We start from the raw sequence: 20,311 nt of genomic DNA, 5'->3' as shown, positions 1-20,311 counted from the left end.
TCACACACACACACACACACACACACACACACACACACACACACACACCTAATATTCTTCCATAATGTTCTGTAGATCCCATCTTTAAGGATGTGAAACAGGTCAAGGTATACATTAACAAAGAGCAGCAGCTGTTAGAAACAAAATTTGTACAGTTTGGTTTCAATAAACTTTCACTACTCTGATATATACCATTTGTAGTTGCATAGGCTGAAGTGCACATATAAAAGAACCCAGACAGAAAACAGCTGCTGTAAAAAGTTATAGTATCTTTAGCTATACTAGCAGTCGTCATTTGTGGTTTCCTGCTGCATAAACCAACACTGCATTTCAGGTGTCGCGAAGGCTACAGAGGGGCAGACTGTCGTGAAGTTGATCCCTGCAGTGAATTTTGCCATAATGGTGGCACTTGTCAAAAGGAAGAGGTATCACATCCTGTAACATGCATCTGTCCACTTGGATGGACAGGTCTACGGTGTGAAATCAAAATAACAACTGCGTGTCGTGGACTTTGCTTAAATGGTGGTACCTGCAATCTTCAGGCAGGCAGCGTTCAGCATGCGTGTTTGTGAGTACAAAGAAATATGTTACTTGGCTTTACAAATGTATATATAAATATCAAACAATGTAAAATCCAGGATGGAATGTAACAATATTTGAAAAGGAAAGTTGCCACTCATCATGTAGCAGAGATGCTGAGTCGCAGATAGGCACAACAAAAAGACTGTCACAAATAAAGCTTTCGACTAGTAAGGACACACACACACACACACACACACACACACACACACACACACACACACATGCTCATGCAAATGCAAATGCAAATGCAACTCGCAAACGCATGACTACAGTCTCAGGCAACTGTAGTCACTGTGGTGTGCCTGTCATCTATTTTTGGTGAAGGCCTTACTGGCCGAAAGATTTATTTGTGACTGTCTTTTTGTTGTCCCTATCTGCAACTCAGCATCTCCACTATATGGTGAACGGGAACTTTTCTTTTCATAATATTGTTAAATAAATATCAAATTGTTTTAAGTAGTATGTAGGTTATTACTTATGTCATCTTTTCATTTGCACATTTTTTGTTCCATAAATCCCTTTACAAAGGAAAGCACTCAGATATGTGGAATGGATATTAGTCAGTCCTGTGAAAGAGCACACTGGTCACTTTGAAGCTCCATGTATGGTCCAGTAGTGTATGAAAGAAGCTGCATATATCTCGAATCAGATCTTGATAAGATTTCAAAGTGGTGCGAAGATTGGCAACTTGCTTCAAACATTCAGAAATCTAAAATTGTGCACTTTACAAAATGAAAAAAGTAGTATCCCATGACCATAATATCAGTGAGTCACTGTTGGAATCAGCCAACCCATACAAATACCTGTGTGTAACACTTTGTAGGGATATGAAAAGAAATGATCACATAGGTTCAGTTGTGGATAAAGCCGGTTGTAGACTTCAGTTTATTGGTAGAATGCTGGAGAACTGCCGTCAGTCTACAAAGGAGATTGCTTACAAATCACTTGTCTGGCCAGTTCTAGAATGTTGCTCAAGTGTGTAGGACCCATACCAAATATGACTAAAAGGGGATACTAAATGTATACAGAGAAGGGCAGCATTAATGGCCTCAGGTTTGTCTGATCCCATGCAGAGTGTCACAGAAAAATTGAAGAAACTGAAGTGGAAGACCCTTCAAGATGGACGTAAACTATCCTTAGTAAGTCTGTTAACAACATATGGAGTGTGAGGATGATTAGAATAATTAGTGCACGCACAAAAGCATTCAAACAATCATTCTTCCTGCACATGTGAATGGAACAGGAAAAAAACCCTAATAAGTGGTATAATGGGATGTACCCTCTGCCATGCACCGCACCATGGTTTGCAGAGTATAGATCTAGCTCTAGATGTAGATGCAGATGTAGCTAAGTGGTAGCAGAGGTTGGAGATCAGAAAGGAATTATTCATTTGAAATATTTTTTGGACCCCGTCATGACATAAATATACAGCTAGAGTGATACAACAGATGCTCGACGTTTGCACCATCAGACACCACATGTATGTGACACTGACAGAGCACTGACTGCTGGACATGCTCGAACATTCTGGAATTTTCTTTTATTGTAGGAGCTGCATAGATGATTCTTGTGATGGGATCCATTTCAGACTCCACAGGATTGCGATACATTAGAGGCTTCATGGGACCCTACGGAAAGAACTCTAGGCTCGTTAAGTCTGGTGAGTTTATGAGCCACCATGCCCAAACAGTCAATGCCTACGAACAGCCAGTCCAAAATAAGCAGACACGTCATCATGCTGGAACCATATGCTGTGCCAGAAACATCTGATTGTTCATGGCGGCCAAGTGGGATGGTAAAAGCTATGGTCTGACTAAGCAGTTGACAACCAAAACTGCCCACACATTAACTGCGAAGCAATGTGCTGTGTGGTGCTGCACACAGTGCAGATTTTCTGGTGCCCACAAATGCTCATTGTGATGACTGAATGTGCCATCCCTAGTGAATGTGGCCTCTTCAGTGAACAAGGCGTAAGCTGGGAAATACTACTGTGGACAGTCATTATCTTAAAGATTAATTTACAGGAGCAATACAGCAGTGCCAAAGTTTGGTGCAAAAGTGGAATACATTTTCCACTTGAATTTGAGTAACTTCAATATTCTTGAAATAAAGAGAGACATTTGTATGTTAGGCAACATGGTTAGGTCCATTTTGCAATGAAGTCTGCCCTCTCTGTTAACCATCCAATACACGAATGACCAATCCATAGCACCCATTAGCAGTAACTTCCTGTATGGACAGTTGGAAGTCCTTGAATATGCATCAGATCTGGAGTTGGTGGATCAAAGGTTAATTTGGCAAGATGGATCAACACTGATCAAGATGATATTCAGTGTGACTGTGGAGAAGACCAGACTGTTTATCGTATGCTTAAGTGATGTTTGTTCCCAGCCTCCTGCACAGAAGATGAACTTTATCAAGGAACAGAAATGCATTGGAACTGGCAAAAGTAATCATCATAATTGTGTATAATATGTATGCTTCTGATACAAGAATGAATAAAATTCCATGCCCACATCTGATCATTGAACTGCGAGAGCTATCCAGAAAGTAATGAATGTTTTGAAATAAAAAATAATGGTATGGAAAAACCAAATGTTGTTATATACTTTCTAAAGGTAAACTCTCAGCTATTTTTATACATAAATGTCATTCAAATAGGAGCCATTCAATATCATACCATGGCACTAGTTTTTCAATCTGTAGAAATCTGCCACATGCGACTGCAACCACTGGTTTATACTGGCTTGCAGTTAGGCTTAAGTGTCAAAGTGTTGTGTAGCAATCCATGTCTTCATTGCTGAGAAGATATGATAGTTGCACTGTGTCAAATCCAGGCTGTATGGTGGACGATCAAACACTTCCCATCCAAAACCCCATATGAGCTCTTGGGATACAGTTGGCAGTGTATGGACGTGTGTTGTCACGAAAAAACAAAACTTTTGTGCTAAGTTTTCATCAATGCTTATTTTGTGTCGCCCATGTTAATGTTGTCAGTGGCTGACAGTACCCCTCTGAGTTAATTGTTGTGCCACATTCCAGGAAATCAACCAGAATCACTGCCTAAAAGTCCCAAAACATGGCAGCCATGATCTTTCTGCTGACAGTGTTTGCAATCACTTCTTTGGTTTCTTGGGAGAATTTGTGTGCCCTCATTCTGTCGATTGCCTGTTTGTTTGACAATTGACATGATTCACCCAAGTCTCATCCCCAGTTATGATACAATTGATAACTTCATTGCCATTTTTCTTGTAATCTGTGAGGAAGGTCAGTGCTGCAGCCAGTCTCCATTTTCTGTGGTCTTCCTCTAGGATTTAGGGAACCCACCTAGCACAAAATTTGTGGTAACCAAGTAACCTCAGTTTCATGCATCAAACTATGTGAAATTTGGGGTAAATATTGCAAAAGCCCCATAATCATGAAAGGATGATTTTCATGAATTTTGTCATTGATTTTCATCACCAGTTTGTCAGTCTCAAAGTCAGACCTACCACTGCAGTCATCAAGAACATTGGTACAGCAATGTTTAAAACCAATGCACCATTGTCTCACTTGGCTCTCACTCATTATTCCACATCTGTACACACACCGAACATTTATCATGACAAAAGGTCATGATAAATTTCAATTGATTTGGAGTTTTTGCCAACAAAAACCTAATCACAGAATGCACCTCACAAGTGGTGGGGTTTTCTGTTGCAGCGCAGATTTTAACATGTCACACAAAGCAAAGTAGCAGAGCCACAGACCACACACTACCACCGCTGGATGCGTACTGAGTGGAGGAACTTTATGGTGCCGCGATTGTGGACATAGCTCTGCCCACCACCATGACAGACCAAAATGTCTGTTACTTTCTGGATAACACTTATATAAATAGGGAAATTGAGGGTTGCACTGTCTTCCAATGTGACATCAGATGTGTTCAAAGGACTGCACACTACTACGTTCCTGGTCTAACGAAAACTTGAGCAGCTTATCACAGCTCAAATTGTCCACTGGATTACCTGAACTTAATCCCCTAGACAATATGAGGGACTATTTGGAACAGCAGGTGAAATGTAGCAATCTAAATCCCTGCGATTTGCTGTCTTAATAGGATCTCATCATCAGTGTTTGGCCTTAGTCTCCCTTCTTCACCGAATTCAGGCCTTATTAAGCATAGGAGGCTGTATGACACTGTATTGGCATGGTGTTTCCTGGGGGAGACCAGTTTTCTTCTCCAGTGTGCATATTAACGGGCAGAAGCTCCCGTTGCAGGTTCGTTCTGTGAAGAATACTAGCAGCAAATTACAACTAGTGCTAATCTATTCTTGTTGGTTGTTATTGGAATTATTTGTAGATTACAACAATGTGAAATAGGGCAGATTGCTAGTCACCACGTAGAGGAGGCATTGAGTGGCAGACAGACATATCAAAAGAAGACTGTTCGATATTATAAAGTATCAGACACAGTTCCCCTTCAAGTGAATAAAACACACACACACTGCCTGTCTGCCACACAATGTCTACTGTGTGTGGTGAGTAAGAAACTATCTATTTTGTATTATTGTTATTCCATCTCTGATTTTAAACTGTTGTTAGGTGCAGCAAATTATTTTTGCTGTGACAGTTGGCATGAAGCTGGATGGCCTATCACACACAAGCATGCAAGCATTTTTTGCCTCATCATTTCTGTTTTGAGTTGTGTAGCAGGTTCACTATTCTTACTGCATCTAATAAATCCATATTAATTAACCTGTCTCAGTGCAAGCTTCAAGCACTACCCGTACTAGCAACTGTCGTAAATCACACATCCTGTGTTAAACACTCATTCAAAGAATGAGATTTTCACTCTGCAGCAGAGTGTGCACTGATATGAAACTTCCTGGCAGATTAAAACTGTGTGCCCGACCAAGACTCGAACTCAGGACCTTTGCCTTTCGCGGGCTACCGAAGCACGACTCACGCCCGGTACTCACAGCTTAACTTCTGCCAGTATCTCTCCTCCTACCTTCCAAACTTTACAGAAGTTCTCCTGCGAACCTTGCAGAACTAGCACTCCAGAAAGAAAGGATATAGTGGAGACATGGCTTAGCCACAGCCTGGGGGATGTTTCCAGAATGAGATTTTCACTCTGCAGCGGAGTGTGCGCTGATATGAAACTTCCTGGCAGATTAAAACTGTGTGCCCGACCGAGACTAGAACTCGGGACCTTTGCCTTTCGCGGGCAAGTGCTCTACCATCTGAGCTACCGAAGCACAACTCACGCCTGGTACTCACAGCTTAACTTCTGCCAGTATCTCACCTCCTACCTTCCAAACTTTACAGAAGTCTCCTGCGAACCTTGCAGAACTAGCACTCCTGAAAGAAAGGATATAGCGGAGACATGGCTTAGCCACAGCCTGGGGGATGTTTCCAGAATGAGATTTTCACTCTGCAGCAGAGTGTACGCTGATATGAAACTTCCTGGCAGATTAAAACTGTGTGCCCGACCGAGACTCGAACTCGGGACCTTTGCCTTTCGCGGGCAAGTGCTCTACCATCTGAGCTACCGAAGCACGACTCACACCCGGTACTCACAGCTTTACTTCTGCCAGTATCTCTGCCCGCAAAAGGCAAAGGTCCCGAGTTCGAGTCTCGGTCGGGCACACAGTTTTAATCTGCCAGGAAGTTTCATATCAGCGCACACTCCGCTGCAGAGTGAAAATCTCATTCTGGAAACATCCCCCAGGCTGTGGCTAAGCCATGTCTCCGCTATATCCTTTCTTTCAGGAGTGCTAGTTCTGCAAGGTTCGCAGGAGAACTTCTGTAAAGTTTGGAAGGTAGGAGGCGAGATACTGGCAGAAGTAAAGCTGTGAGTACCGGGCGTGAGTCGTGCTTCGGTAGCTCAGATGGTAGAGCACTTGCCCGCGAAAGGCAAAGGTCCCGAGTTTGAGTCTCGGTCGGGCACACAGTTTTAATCTGCCAGGAAGTTTCACTCATTCAAAGAGTAGACACATGGAAATATGCTAGATGGATACCTTACATATTTGTAGTAACCTCAGCACTCCATTTTTTAGGATTGCATTTTGATAGTGACAAATTTAGTTCTCTTTCACCTTTTAAAAGTACATGTTTGCTGCTAATATATTATTGTACAGCATTTATATCCAGAACAATTAATATTTTGCAGGTGCCCACCAGAATTTGGAGGTGCACGTTGTGAGACGCCAGTCAGCTTAGGTACAGCCACAGCAGGCAAGGCAGAGGACAGTAGGCAGCCTGTTATTATTGTGATTGTGATTGTTGTAGTGACACTGTTGGTATTAATTGCTGCCGCAGCTGCATTTTTTGTTTTCCGAGGACGACGTGGGTAAGTGAAGATTTCTGTGCTGTAGAGCTTTTGGCATTTTAAGAGGTTTTGTCCAAAAGATATTATAATGTATATTAGTAATAAAGTATTTTTTTAAAAAAAATTACTAATTTAGAATCTGCTTCACTTTAATGTTCAAGAGATGCTGCAATTACTACTCTTTCATGTAGAGAATTTTATTATTTATTTTAATTGCTTTAGACTTTTGGGCTTCAAATTTCCTGTCATAACATATTGTACCTTGGCATAAAAAAATTTGTTGTATTTGGAAATGAAACTATTATGTTCAAAACTTTGCAGCCCATCATTTGCATGAAACAAAGGAAAATATTATACATTTCAATGCTGCATTTCCGATACATTTTGTACAAATTCTTATTTGTAACATCAAAGCTAGCTGAGTAGTCTAGTTTAGCTGTCAATAATTTATAAATTCGCACCATTTACTTTGTTCACAGTCCCTATAACATTTAAGTTAGGATTATATGTCTCATTGTGACAGCTGTACAAGCTTCTTCTCTTGGAGAATATAGGACTGTAAGTGTTGAATTAAAATGTTCACCCAAAAATGAAACAGAAATTAATTTGTAATTTTAGTTGAACTGTGTTGTTGTAAAACAGTGAAATATCAGGTGTTTGCAAAGAATAGTATCTAGAAAGCCCAGTTATCCTAAACAGTGAATTCTTTAATATAAAGATGCGGTTCAGCTGTTAAAACATCATAGCTTTAATTAAATTATTCCACTATTGAAATGATACTGCTTAATTTACAAACAAATGAAACATCAAGTTGCATGCTCTGCCTTATCACAAATGAAGATGTCACAGTGGCATAGATATATTCTACTCTTATCTAGGAGGTGCAAGGTTCAAATCAGTCCCCTTTGTTTTAGGTTTCAAATAATTTTTCAGTTTTCAACTGAACTGTTGCTTGACCTGTGATGGTCCCGTTATCAGTATGGCGTTAGACTTTACCAAAATGTTAGCTACATGAGAGAAACTGAAATAAACTTCTACAGAAGTTGATAAATGATCAAGGAGAAGAAATAACCTTATGTAAAAATTAAAAGCCCAATTTAATAAAAATATATAAAAATTAAAAGACAGTAAAAAGTGTCAGACCATCTCCCTCAGTCATTCATAACTGAAGAGTAGTTTTCTGTAATGACGCCAGAAGGTATTATGGTTAATTTCTGAGGCGTTTTAGATATTTCATCTCAAGGCAATCCAGTCGGCCACAGCACAAGGCCTCAGCTGAATTAGATGTCAATAGATATGTATGGAGAGAGGCTTTAGAGCCTGTAAAAATTTGAAATGTAGGAACTATTTACATACATTTTTTCTGCCTTTCTAAGAAAAACTTGTTTTGTAAAACAGTAAAATTTTGACATCAAGTTCAACAGTAGATAATTGAAGCTATTTATTACCAACAAAAATATCGAGATCACCATTCTCTTTAAAGATATCACTAAAAACAAGTGTAAATTAGCTAGAGTAAATAATATGCTTGTAAAATCCAATGAAAAATCAATATTGTGTGTCCACTGTGGAGAAGCAACAGTGTGGTTGGTTGGAAAGGAGTGTTCCAAGGATCACAAAAGGATCCCACAATTTATTTTCAAGTCTTTTTAAGCCAAAATAGAGCTACAAAAAACTATTTTATAAATAAACCCTCTGATGATTTTGTAGGCACTGTAGAATATCCAACATTGGTTTGATTGCTTTTGTGATATTTTACTTACATGAATTGTAACAATGTCAATCTATTGCTTATTGGTGGTGGATTGTACCCCAGTGGCTACAGAATCTGTTGATGGAAAAAGAGCAAAGCTTTAGCTGAAGCAAAGTCCAGATTACTTTCTTGCAACAAACTTCTCTTGCTGATAGAAAGCTTGAAGCTTGATCACCAATAACCAGAGAAAGAACTGCTGAATATATATTTCATAAATATTTTTTGAGGATCGGGAATAAATTTCATTCATACATATGTAGGCAAGACACTTGCTGAAATATGGTTTCCAGTAAGAATCACAATTGTGGTTGCTTGTACTACTCAATTGGAAACTAAAGGTGCTTTAGCCTTCAAAAGTTTGTTTATATTAATGGGAACTTAATTTTGTTGTAACCAACAAAAGTTATGTCATTGCTTTGGTAATGCTACAAGCAAGAAATGTAAGGAGCCAAAAGAAGGAAATAGTAAAAAGAATGAAGGTTAATATTGAACATGTTGTTAACAATGAGATCATTAGAGACAAAAGGGAGTACAGCAGCAATATAATAATCAGTCCAGCATTGCACCATTGTGTAGATAATCTCTTCAGAATTTGATAACAGAAATATTCAACAATTGTGAACTTCCCAACTCATATAGATAGTGTACTGTTTCATAGCTACCATTGATAAAAGCCACAAAAAAATATAATTTAATATTGGCAAATAAAATGATTATGTAAAAAAGCTGTAACGTATGAAACAGTAGGCCTAAGCTTCTTGTGAAGATAATCAGTGATTTATGAACAGAACAGGATGTACTGCAGACTATGAAAATCTTTTAAATTGGGACCACACTGTGTCATTAATATATATGACTACATTACTGCAAAAACCAATGGCCTTGCCACAGTGGTAACATCGGTTCCAATCAGATCACCAAAGTTAAGCATTGTTGGGCTGGGCTAGCACTTGGGTGGGTGACTATTCCATCTGCTAAGTACTGTTAGGAAGTTGGGTGCACTCAGCCCTTGTGAGGTAAACTGAGAAGCTACTTTTACTTCTGCCAGTACCATGTCTACTACCTCCCAAACTTCACAGAAGCTCTTCTGCGAATCCTGCAGAACTCATCTCATTCTGGAAACATCCTCCACACTGTGGCTAAGCCATGTCTCCGCAATATCCTTTCTTCCAGGAGTGCTAGTTCTGCAGGATTTGCAGAAGAGCTTCTGTGAAGTTTGGGAGGTAGGAGACGAGGTACTGGCAGAAGTAAAGCTGTGAGGACGGGGCGTGAATCGTGCTTGGGTAGCTCAGTTGATAGAGCACTTGCCCACGAAAGGCAAAGGCCCCGAGTTCGAGTCTCGGTCGGGCACACAGTTTTAATCTGCCAGGAAGTTTCATATCATCACACACACTGCTGCAGAGTGGAAATCTCATTGAGAAGCTACTTGATTGAGATGAAGCAGTTCCAGTCTTGTAAACTGACATACAGCCGGAAGAGTGGTATGCTGGCCACATGCCCCTCCATAACCGCATTCAGTGACACCTGTGGATGTATCAAGAGAAAACTATACCATTAAGCATTCCCCTGCCATATTTCTTGTAATTGTGTTTTGATTTATGAGGGTTTTGTCACCTGTGTTACTGCTGTTAGGTTGGTATTTCCCACTGCATACATTTTAATTTACTCACTAGTTAATTTACCTCCTGTTATTGTCTTATTTTACATTGTTTGTGTTAGGTTCCCAGTTGCTGACAACTGGCAGTGTTTTTACTGCATGTGAGGCCATGATTTGTAACTCTTAGTAATAATTAGATACTTCTCCTCTCCACATTTGCATGGATATGGCAAAATAGAATGGACAGACTGCTCACTGATGTCCTATGATAAATGATAAATATTCATTGTCTAATTTTAGCAGCATTGAAATTAACATATTCTTTTAAGTAATCTCATCTTTAACAAATAATGAAGCATACAAATAATGATTATGATTTCTGTTACTCATAGCGGAAAGCCATTCATGCACACTAGGATGCAGGAGAATGTGGAAATAAGTAATCCTATGTACTTGCGTGAAGATGCTGAAGATGAAGGAGATGTTCTGGATAGGAGTTTTACACTTGATGCAGATAAGGTAAGCAGTTTTACCATTATAAATTATTTAAGAGAAAAAGAAGTATATCACAGTAATTACAAGGAAAAACTGCTACACACCTTCAAAGTGAAGTGCTGTGTGTGTGGCAGTCTCATAATAAAGCTAATGATACTGCTTGCTAACTTCAAATTCAGACTATAGTTTTCAAGATACAGGATATCAAAATTTTATTCTGCCATTCACATAATCTGTGTATTATTGTGCTTCTCTTACTTGATATCCCACGGATGATAATCCTGTATGCAGCTCAGGTGTAGGAACTACACCAAGTATCAACCTTCCTCTACCTTCTACCTGTTTTAGGTAATTTATACTGGACCACAAATGGAGTCATCTGTGAAAACAGCCATATCACCTATGAACTCTGCTGTTGTTATAATGCAGTATTCTGTGGAACTCAGTCACCAAATAGGTGCCAATAGTATGAATCAAAATTGCAAACTCTGCTGACTAGCAACCATAGTCAACTAAGTTGGGAACATACTGCTCAACACAACACAGTTTAAAAATACTTTGTGACTCTTTCCGCAAGGACATCCCCCACACCAACCCATAATAAATAAATAAACAGTTCCTATTAACTGAATAGGTCAATAGATACTTTTCCTCCAAGTGCAAAGAATATTCCAAAAGTAAGTTTTGTCATCATTTTTCACATGGAAGCTTTATTGCCAAAAACAAATACACAATGGCATCATGAGCTATACACCTTGCACTATTTTTTGATATATTCACCACTGACATTAAGACATTTGTAACAGCATGCAATCAGTTTGAAGAAACCACTCTGGTAAAACTTTAGTGCTCTGCAATGCAAAGAATTGTTACACAGCTTGCTCTACCTCTGCATTGGTGTGGAAGTGAAGTCCCAATAGCGCAGCTTTCAATGCAGGGAACAAGTGAAAGTCCAATGGGCCATGATTGGGGCTGTAGGCCAGGTGACCCAAACTCTGCCATCCAAAGCGATAAATCTGATCTTGTGTGAGCCTTGCAGTGTGTGGTTTTGTGTTGATGTCGAAGAGCACAACACCTTCACTCAAGAGCCCTTGTCTCTTTCTTCAAATGGCGGACCTAAGATTGGTGTGATTGTCATAGTAGGGTGCCTTATCGATGGTTCCTTGCTGGAGGAAATCAAGGAAAATCACACCTTCCACATCCCTGAACATTGCGACCATAACATTTCCTGCAAAGGCCGACACTTAGAATTTTTCCCTCACTGATGAAATGGGATACTTCCACATTATTGAGGCGGCCCTGGATTCTGGGAATAGTGGTGCACCCATGTCTCATCACTTGTGATGATTCTGAAAAGGAACTCATTTTCCTCTCATACATACTGCATCAAATGTTTGATGCTGATTCTAATTCTTGCACTGTTGTAATCCAGGGTCAGGTTTCTCAGGACTCACCTTACCATGGAGCATGCGATGGGCCTGAGCATGGCCAATATGCAGTGTGGATACCACATCTGACACTATTCTGTGCTGGTCCTCTAAAGCAGTGTCCTGTATTGTAGTGGTGTTGTTTTCATTTATGGATGTGGAGGGACGCCAACTTCAGTCTTCATCCTCAACAGCTTCCTTTCTTCTCTGAATGTGCAACAACAGCGACCAACCATTTGGCGAGACATGACCTCTTCACCATGCACAGTTTGTAGTCATTTATGGATGGTGGTCACACTAGTTCCACTCTAGCCCATTCATACTGGATAACAGCATGCACTACCATTGGTTATCATATTGTTAGTACATGTAATTCTTCAGGCTTTCCCGGCGATCTGTTGACATTTTTAAAAAACGAGACTTCTGCTGGATGTTCGCATTGTTCTCGCATGACATTTTGATGGCATAGCTTGCTGTCTTCTTCAGATGCTACCCGTGAATGGTCCTTGGGTGGATCGAGTCCTGTATTTATGCCCAGCACTTCACAGGCATGAATACTGGACTCGATCTGCGTAAGTGCCATTCACAGGTAGCACCTGAAGAAGACAGTGAGTTATGCCATCAAAATATCGTGTGAGAACAACGCGAAAATCCAGCAGAAGTCCTGTTTTTTCAAAATGTCATTGTTAGCCCATGTCGTCTGCCATTGTGACATGTAATTGAATAGCCTTGGGCATGCCAGTCTCCTGGTACTCTTCTTCTTCGGCACTCTGCACATGTGCCAGTCCTCCTTCACTGGCACCTCTCATTTTGTTGAACCAGCAATGGATGTGGATTAATATGGCATTTGTTCATGATACCTAGTTTACCATCTTCTCCTACAGAGACAATCACAAAACTGACTTTTGAAATGTCCATCAAAAAATGTCCCTCATACATTTTATGGCCCTCTGAAGCCTTTGGTTTGAAAATCTATTAGTCCCAAATTTGTACAATCTTTCCAATCTCCTCTCTCCATTTTTCCTCCTCTCTTCCATTTTTCTTTTCTACCCTGTCCAACTGTCCCATACCTTGGCTTCAAACATTCTTAGTCTACCTTTCTTCACCACTGTAACCATACCATAATTAGGCAATTTTTATGTTTTGGTTCATTGTTATACCAATTTCTCATTTGCCAAAATTTTCAAATTCACTCTGATGAATTCTCAGGAGTTAGCATTGACAAATATGTGGTCTTCCATTTTTAAGTGTGTCCATACTATTGTAATCTATATTAGTTGGTTTTATAATTTGATGAAGGTGTGTTGGCCAAACAGTAGGAGGAATGTAAATAAACATGATTCACATACATATGTGGTTAGCACCTACTGCCTCTGTAGCTTCAAAATCAAGAATTGATGTACTTAATGCACTACTTTTAAGCTATATCCTTGTTATTTATCTATTATTTGTTGTTGTATAGGCCTTATCAATATTCAACATGAATTTTCAGAAGCCATTTTGCTGCTTTTCAAGCTTGATGTTAACTATTGCCTGTACTCTTCATTTCCTAGGATTTATCCTGTCATAGGTGATCTGCTGTTTTCATTATTTGGCAAATTTATTTTATTTTATGTTGTGGCTGGGAGCTCTCCTTGTCGCCAGAACTGTCAGTTAACCTAAGCGATGGAAACTGCGTTCTCTCTTTCCCTCTCTCTGTTATTGTATTTTAATTGTTTATACATCCTATTTTCTGAGGTGAGGATTGGAGACCTCTGTGAATGTGGAAAACTGCCTAGAAACCACTCTCAGGCTGGCTGGTGTACCGGGCCAACATTCATTAATCTACCACATCACTTCGATCTGGATCTGGTTCACCCCCCTGTCTTGCAAGCTATGGTGCTGCTATATGAGAGATCAATAATTATCAGTCCTTATTTTAACATTTTATAATTAGAATCAGAAGATGTATATGCTTGTTAATAGCACAATTTCTCATTCATATTTTTATGAGTGACAGCATGGTACAAACAGGCCAAAATTCCTGTCTACTATAATTCTACATGTTCCTCCAAAACACGTCACTGAAACAAAGAAATGTCTTTTAAATCGGAGCTTCATATTCCAGGATTTGGTGTTATCTACGCTGATTCTTCTTCAACTTGTCTTAAGCATTATTCAGTTCCTTTAAAGGTATTTTATTTATGGTGTTTTTTCCTGACTTTCCTTCAACCTTTTTGTGTTCCACCATTGCTTTCCACCACATATTTTACAACATTGCTCCCACATCAGTTGTAGCAATTTCCCCCTTTCCTTAGTCCAAAATGTCTGAATTTTATATACATACTAGCTGAGTACCTGGCATATATATGTATTCCAATCTTCCTACAGTCCATCTACTCCTTCCCCCTCTCTCTCTCCATCTCTTCCTCTCCGACTTTCTCTGTCCATCTCCTCCTGCCCTCTCTCTCTTTGCATCTCCTCCTCTCTTCTCTCACTGTTTAGCTTCTCCTGCCTCCTCTCTCTGTTTGTCTCCTCCTCTTTCCTTTCTCTGTCCATCTCCTCCCCCCACCTCTCTTTGTCCCCACTCTCTCTCTCTCTCTCTCTCTCTCTCTCTCTCTCTCTTATCACATCCTCCCCCCACCCTTGTCTCTCCAAGTTACCACCCCACCACAATAAGAAGCTGGTGGTTCTTACCCCCACAGTATTTCTTTACAGATCATAACAAATATATGTACCAAATGTGGTTGAAACTGTTACAGGGGTTCAGGATGAGCTTTTTATCCATGCCCTTGACAGTGTACACAAAGTCAAATATATTTCACATATTTGTACACAAATTTCACTTGTATCTCTATTGAATTTTGCCCTGTGGTTTGATTTTCACATAGCTCAATGTTTATGATGTCATATCAACTGAACTATATGTTGTACATTGACATATTTTTGTAGATAAATTCAGTCATGTATGTGGATACTGTCTGCAAAGTGTGTGGCAAATAAAGTTAGTAGTAAAGACATAATAAGTAAAAGTGTCATGCTTCATGCAGCAGTTTTACTGCATGAACAGGAAAAAGGAGCGTGTGATAAACTTTTTTTCTTTCATCCTTTTTTTTTTTTTTTTTTTTTTGGGGGGGGGGGGAGTGGGTGGTTGTTAGCAAGAAAAATTTTAGTAAAGGTGTGAAATTATGTATAAATTTTGTTGGAAGTTAATATGTGCTCTCATTCTGCAATATTGGATGGATGAATGAAGTGTGTTGTGGGCTACACTGCTTAATCACCACCACCCATTTGATAGGAAGATGGTTGTTACCCCACAGCAATTCTTTCAGGACAATAAGTGATATGTGTACCAAATTTGGTTGAAAATCGGTCCAGTGATTTAGGAGGAGATGTGGAAAACACAGACTTATGTATGTACATTTTTACAATATGTATGGATTCTTGGACCCTTTTGCAGCTCTTTCTAAATTAAACTAAACTGAGGCCTTGGAAGGCCTAAAGGAGCCAATTGATCATTGTGACATCTGCATCACATGGAGTCACCAGATGCAAATATAGAGGGCCATGTAGTTAGCACACCACTCTCTTGGCCATTGTCAGTTTCTGTGACACAAGCATTTCTTTCAGTATGATTAACACACTGAAATCCCGTCTTTACACTTTTCAAGGGGCTTCAAAAAAATGGTGTAAAATGGGAGAAAATGTAAAATGTGGGAAATAATGTTTTAAGCTGTAGAAGTTATATATAGGATACCCCCTTGCATTTTTGCACTTTATGTGTGATATACATACATAACATGCATCAAAAGACTTGTCAGGGACTTATTTATTACCTAATAAAGGTTTATTATCTACCGCTGATGTAACTAGAATTGATAATTGTCTGGAAAGTAGGAATGTTTGACTCAGTTTCATACATTATAATCAATGTTTTTGAAAGCCTGTAGCTGTCTTTTGTCATTTAAATAATGAAATACTGCTCTATTTATGTAGTTTTTCATGCTTTGCATGGCGCATTTCGAGAATTTTTTCTTATTATCAAGTGCAAATATTGTAGATAAGTGTTTTGTATTGTATTTGCATGTGTTGTTCTGCTTCTCTCCTGTAGTCTTCTTTTTTAGGTTATCAGGTACTGTGCCTCCTCAGTTATGTAGAAAACCACACACTCACAAACTATCGCCCACCTTGTCTATGTAAAATCACAAAAAAAAAGAAAAAAAAATCATACATAAATACTGTACTTGACAACAAATTCTCGAAACACATTTTGGTCAGCATGAAAACATTACTTAACCGGCATTGTGTTTATACTATAAAGTACAAACATTTGAGCAATGCAAAAGTGAATGACGGTGTCAGCTAGCACTGCAAGTGGCCAAAAGCTGAAACACGCTAAATATGATTCAATAAAGGTGTCATGGTTATCACAACCATTACAAAAATGTGTTTGCACAGTAAAGACAGTTTGGAAATGGTAGTGATTGGTCATAATATCTTTATTCAAACGAATCTAGTTACTTCCATCAGCCTTGGTGCCAAATAGAGCTTGGCAGCGGCAGGAGATACGGCACAAATTGTTCCAACTGTTACACGTTTACCATTTAATATTCGCTGAGTATAGCACTCTGGTGTAAAGAAGCTTAACCATGTAATCTTTATAAACACTATTGGATGTCTAACATCATGCCAGCATAATTTTGTCTCCACAAACACTTTTTCATAATGCGTAAATTGTGGGAAAATTATAAATATGTTGACGCAAAATTTGTTGCAAATTAACATTGTGGGCATAGGAAATTTGGCAAGAATGATAATAAATGTCATAAGCAGCAGGAAAACATTAATTCTGGGAACATGAAAGCTGGTTATACTGTAGATTCAACAGATTTCTTGCCATGTCAGTTTTGTGAAAAACCTTTGGCTCTGTTGCATTTTTATTGAAACAACATCTCATTTATAATTATTCATGTATATAAAATATAACTTGTCCAAAGCTGTATTGATAAAAATAAGCTGTTTATTTCCTTAGCAGACTTCATTATAATTTTCCATTCTTCATTTGTAAACCTTTCTTTTGTAGTTCTTTTGCTCTTTTATTAGTGTTCCACTTATAGCTGTAGGTATTTAAAGCTTGACACTGCTATCAGAGATAAAAGTAATGTGTTCTTCATTTTTTTTCCACCAAAGCTGATAAAATAAACTTACATCTCTCTTAATACAGTTTATGAGAGAGTGACCCTCTACTCTTATTTCCTACTCCACCCTAACTCTTTTCCTCCTTTCTTCCCAGAGAGCAGATTTGTGGCTGAAAAAGCTAGAAGTGTTTGATTGTTCCACATATGTTTCTATGAGCCATAGTGGGAGTTGCATCTTGTGAAATTGACCCCTAATCAAGCCACCACCACCTCTCTCTCTCTCTCTCTCTCTCTCTCTCTCGGCAGGGGTAGAGTGTGTGTGTGTGTGTGTGTGTGTGTGTGTGTGTGTGTGTGTGTATTCCTACTCTCATTTAATTATTATCTAGTGTAAATTTGCAAAACCATTCATCTTATGTAAATTTTCTTTTTTTCAAATTTTGTCTCTTTTTTTACAGACTGGCAATTTTGCAAATCCGGTATATGACTCAATGTACAGCAGCACTGGTATAGAACCAGGCACTGCTGCAAGTGAAGAGAAAACAGGGTTACTCCATAATGATGAATACACCAAGGATTCTCATCTGTTAGCAGCTGAAAGCAGAGAAAAGCTATAAGCTGTGAACATTTTTAACTGAAATTCACTTTCCAAAACCAAAAGCATATGTCCTAAAATAATACTCTGTCTTAACTGGCACAGTGAACAAATGTTGAATATTAGCTTTAACTACTTTTGGTATACCGAATACATCTCAGCACTCTTGCCACCGGTCATGATGCTCTCATTTTCATGCAGTAATTATAAGCAGCACCATATGTGTTGTATGTATGGCATCAGCATGTTCTCTTCCAATTTCTGATAGTAGCTCAGAAAGAGGAGATAAAATTATTTCTGTTTGTTTCCTATTGATCAGCCTTGACTGTCCGTATTATCAGTAATTCTTGTCCCTTAGGAGGGGATAAGTCACTGTCGAAACTGAAAGACAAGAAGTGAAAATATGTGTACCAACTCACTGTTCCATTGAAATTATAAGGTAATATTCTGTGTTTTGAATTTATTTAGAGTGTTCCATGGAGGACAGCATTCGACAAATCAGTTCAAAAAAATACTGACAAATAACTTTAAAGTACATTGTTGAAATTATCTTCATTTCACATAACTATGGAAGCTGCTGTTTACATTGTGCAAAACTCTATCCATTATATGTTCACTAGGCAACATCATTTCTGTGCCATATCAACAACATATCAGTGACATATATTGTCATTCTGCTTTACTGAACACCCAATTTTGTTACAAATAAAGCTTTAATCACACTTATAAATAAGTATTATGTATATGAGAGTACATTTTGCATGTTGTTTTTCGCAGTATTGAATGCATAATCAGGGGATTTTACTTGAATCAAGTGAGATGTTCTCTAAGAGCAAGTGAAAAATGGTTGCACATATAGGGCCAAGTATGAGGTTTCAAGATGTATTAATAGCTTTTACATATCGCATAAACCAAACTGACTATCTGACTATGCATTATTATGAAAAGACTGGGCAAAAATCAGCATTTGATGAGCATCTCAGTGAGTGAGTGTCAGGAAGAATGTGTGTGGTGTGTGTGTGTGTGTGTGTGTGTGTGTGTGTGTGAGAGAGAGAGAGAGAGAGGTGATTCACTTCCAATGATTCACTGATCTATATGTATTTTTTGATCAGAAGTTAATGTTCCGTGTGTGTGTTGTGTGTATAGTGATGTAATGTTAAGAATTGAAACACATTGTATATATTTTGAGTTCTTATAACAGACTTACATTGTATATAAATTTCCATTCATCTTGCTGATTACATTGAAATACCAAAACTACATCTGAAAAATTTTATATGCAGATACTGCTTTTTATTTTTGTAATAAAGAAATGTCATGTGACTCACGGCCCTGTGCAGACCCATTGGCTTGTTACTAATTCAGTGGGTTTCAAGGCAAGTGACACTGCTGCTTTATTATGAGCCTGAAGCAAATGCATAGACCCTCTCCTAAACTACTCATTTTCAGAAGAATCTGATGGGATCTCTAAGAATTGAAACGGAGATCTTGATTTTAGTAGGCAGTGACACTAGCTACTGCACCACTGAAGCAGGCAATCTTTTTGTATGTGTATAAAACAACTCTTCCTGTTTGTATTAAAATGTAAATGAGTTAGTACATGTCAGTGTCAAAAGAAGAGTTGATTTCACAGACCTGTCAATACAATATCTGCTGTAACAAAATATGAATTTATATAAGTAATTCTGTGTGAATGAGGAGTGTGTTTTGAAATGTTTAATACAATAGTTACCTCACTAAAGACCTACAAAGGACAAAACACCAAGAGAAACATAAATCCATATCTTTTGGAAGATGTTGACATTGTAGTGTCTTCAATGTTGAAGACCATAACCAAGGTGAATCCTTTGCCATATTTTATTATAGGCATAATTTTCCCAAACGACATACAATTTTTAAACTTTACACATTCTTACAAAATGATGCTGTACATTTTGTTGTTGCTCATCCTACCAATGTTTTGACTTTTATGTTTAGTAGAGTGGTGTACTATTTATGTGCTGTGAATTATTTTGTATTCATATAAATTGTTTTGTAATATGTAAAATATTTTTGTATATAAATGTTACTATCATTATACAGAAGGTGTATGTTTTTAAGATACTTTTTTCCGTTAACTGTAAATTAAACAAAGATTACAGTTACCTGAACAAGCAAATTCTGAAACAATCGCAGTAGCAAAAAAAAAAATCACAAAAACAGTGTTTGCCCTAAAATTATATTCTGAACAGATCAACAAGATCCAAAGGAAAAAAGTTTAGGATTTAACATCTCATCAGTGATGAAGTCATTAGAAGTGCTGCACAAGCTTGGCTAGGATAAGGATGGAGAACAAATTCGTACACATCCTTCTCAAAGGTCCATCCCAGCATTTACAATAGTCAGTTTAAGGGAATCATAGAAAACATAAGTATAATTCTAGCACTTGAATCACT

At 38.4% G+C, this 20,311-nt stretch overlaps 1 protein-coding gene across 1 annotated transcript in view; it reads left to right on the top strand.

The window, feature by feature from the left end:
- Nucleotides 1-18,408, top strand: part of LOC126195380 (low-density lipoprotein receptor-related protein 1) — an 818,691-nt gene extending 800,283 nt beyond the window's left edge. The window contains exons 73-76 of the mRNA XM_049933960.1: nt 335-568; nt 6,737-6,916; nt 10,638-10,764; nt 17,740-18,408. Coding sequence (XP_049789917.1) covers nt 335-568; nt 6,737-6,916; nt 10,638-10,764; nt 17,740-17,898 — 700 coding nt within the window. The 3' untranslated portion in view covers nt 17,899-18,408. The remainder of the gene's footprint in view (nt 1-334; nt 569-6,736; nt 6,917-10,637; nt 10,765-17,739) is intronic.
- The last annotated feature ends 1,903 nt before the right edge of the window (nt 18,409-20,311 follow it).

This window comes from Schistocerca nitens, chromosome 7 (genome assembly GCF_023898315.1).
Source record: "Schistocerca nitens isolate TAMUIC-IGC-003100 chromosome 7, iqSchNite1.1, whole genome shotgun sequence".
NCBI classification, from domain to species: domain Eukaryota; kingdom Metazoa; phylum Arthropoda; class Insecta; order Orthoptera; family Acrididae; genus Schistocerca; species Schistocerca nitens.
Note: the sequence above shows the minus strand (reverse complement) of the source record. Positions and strands in the feature narration are given on the sequence as shown.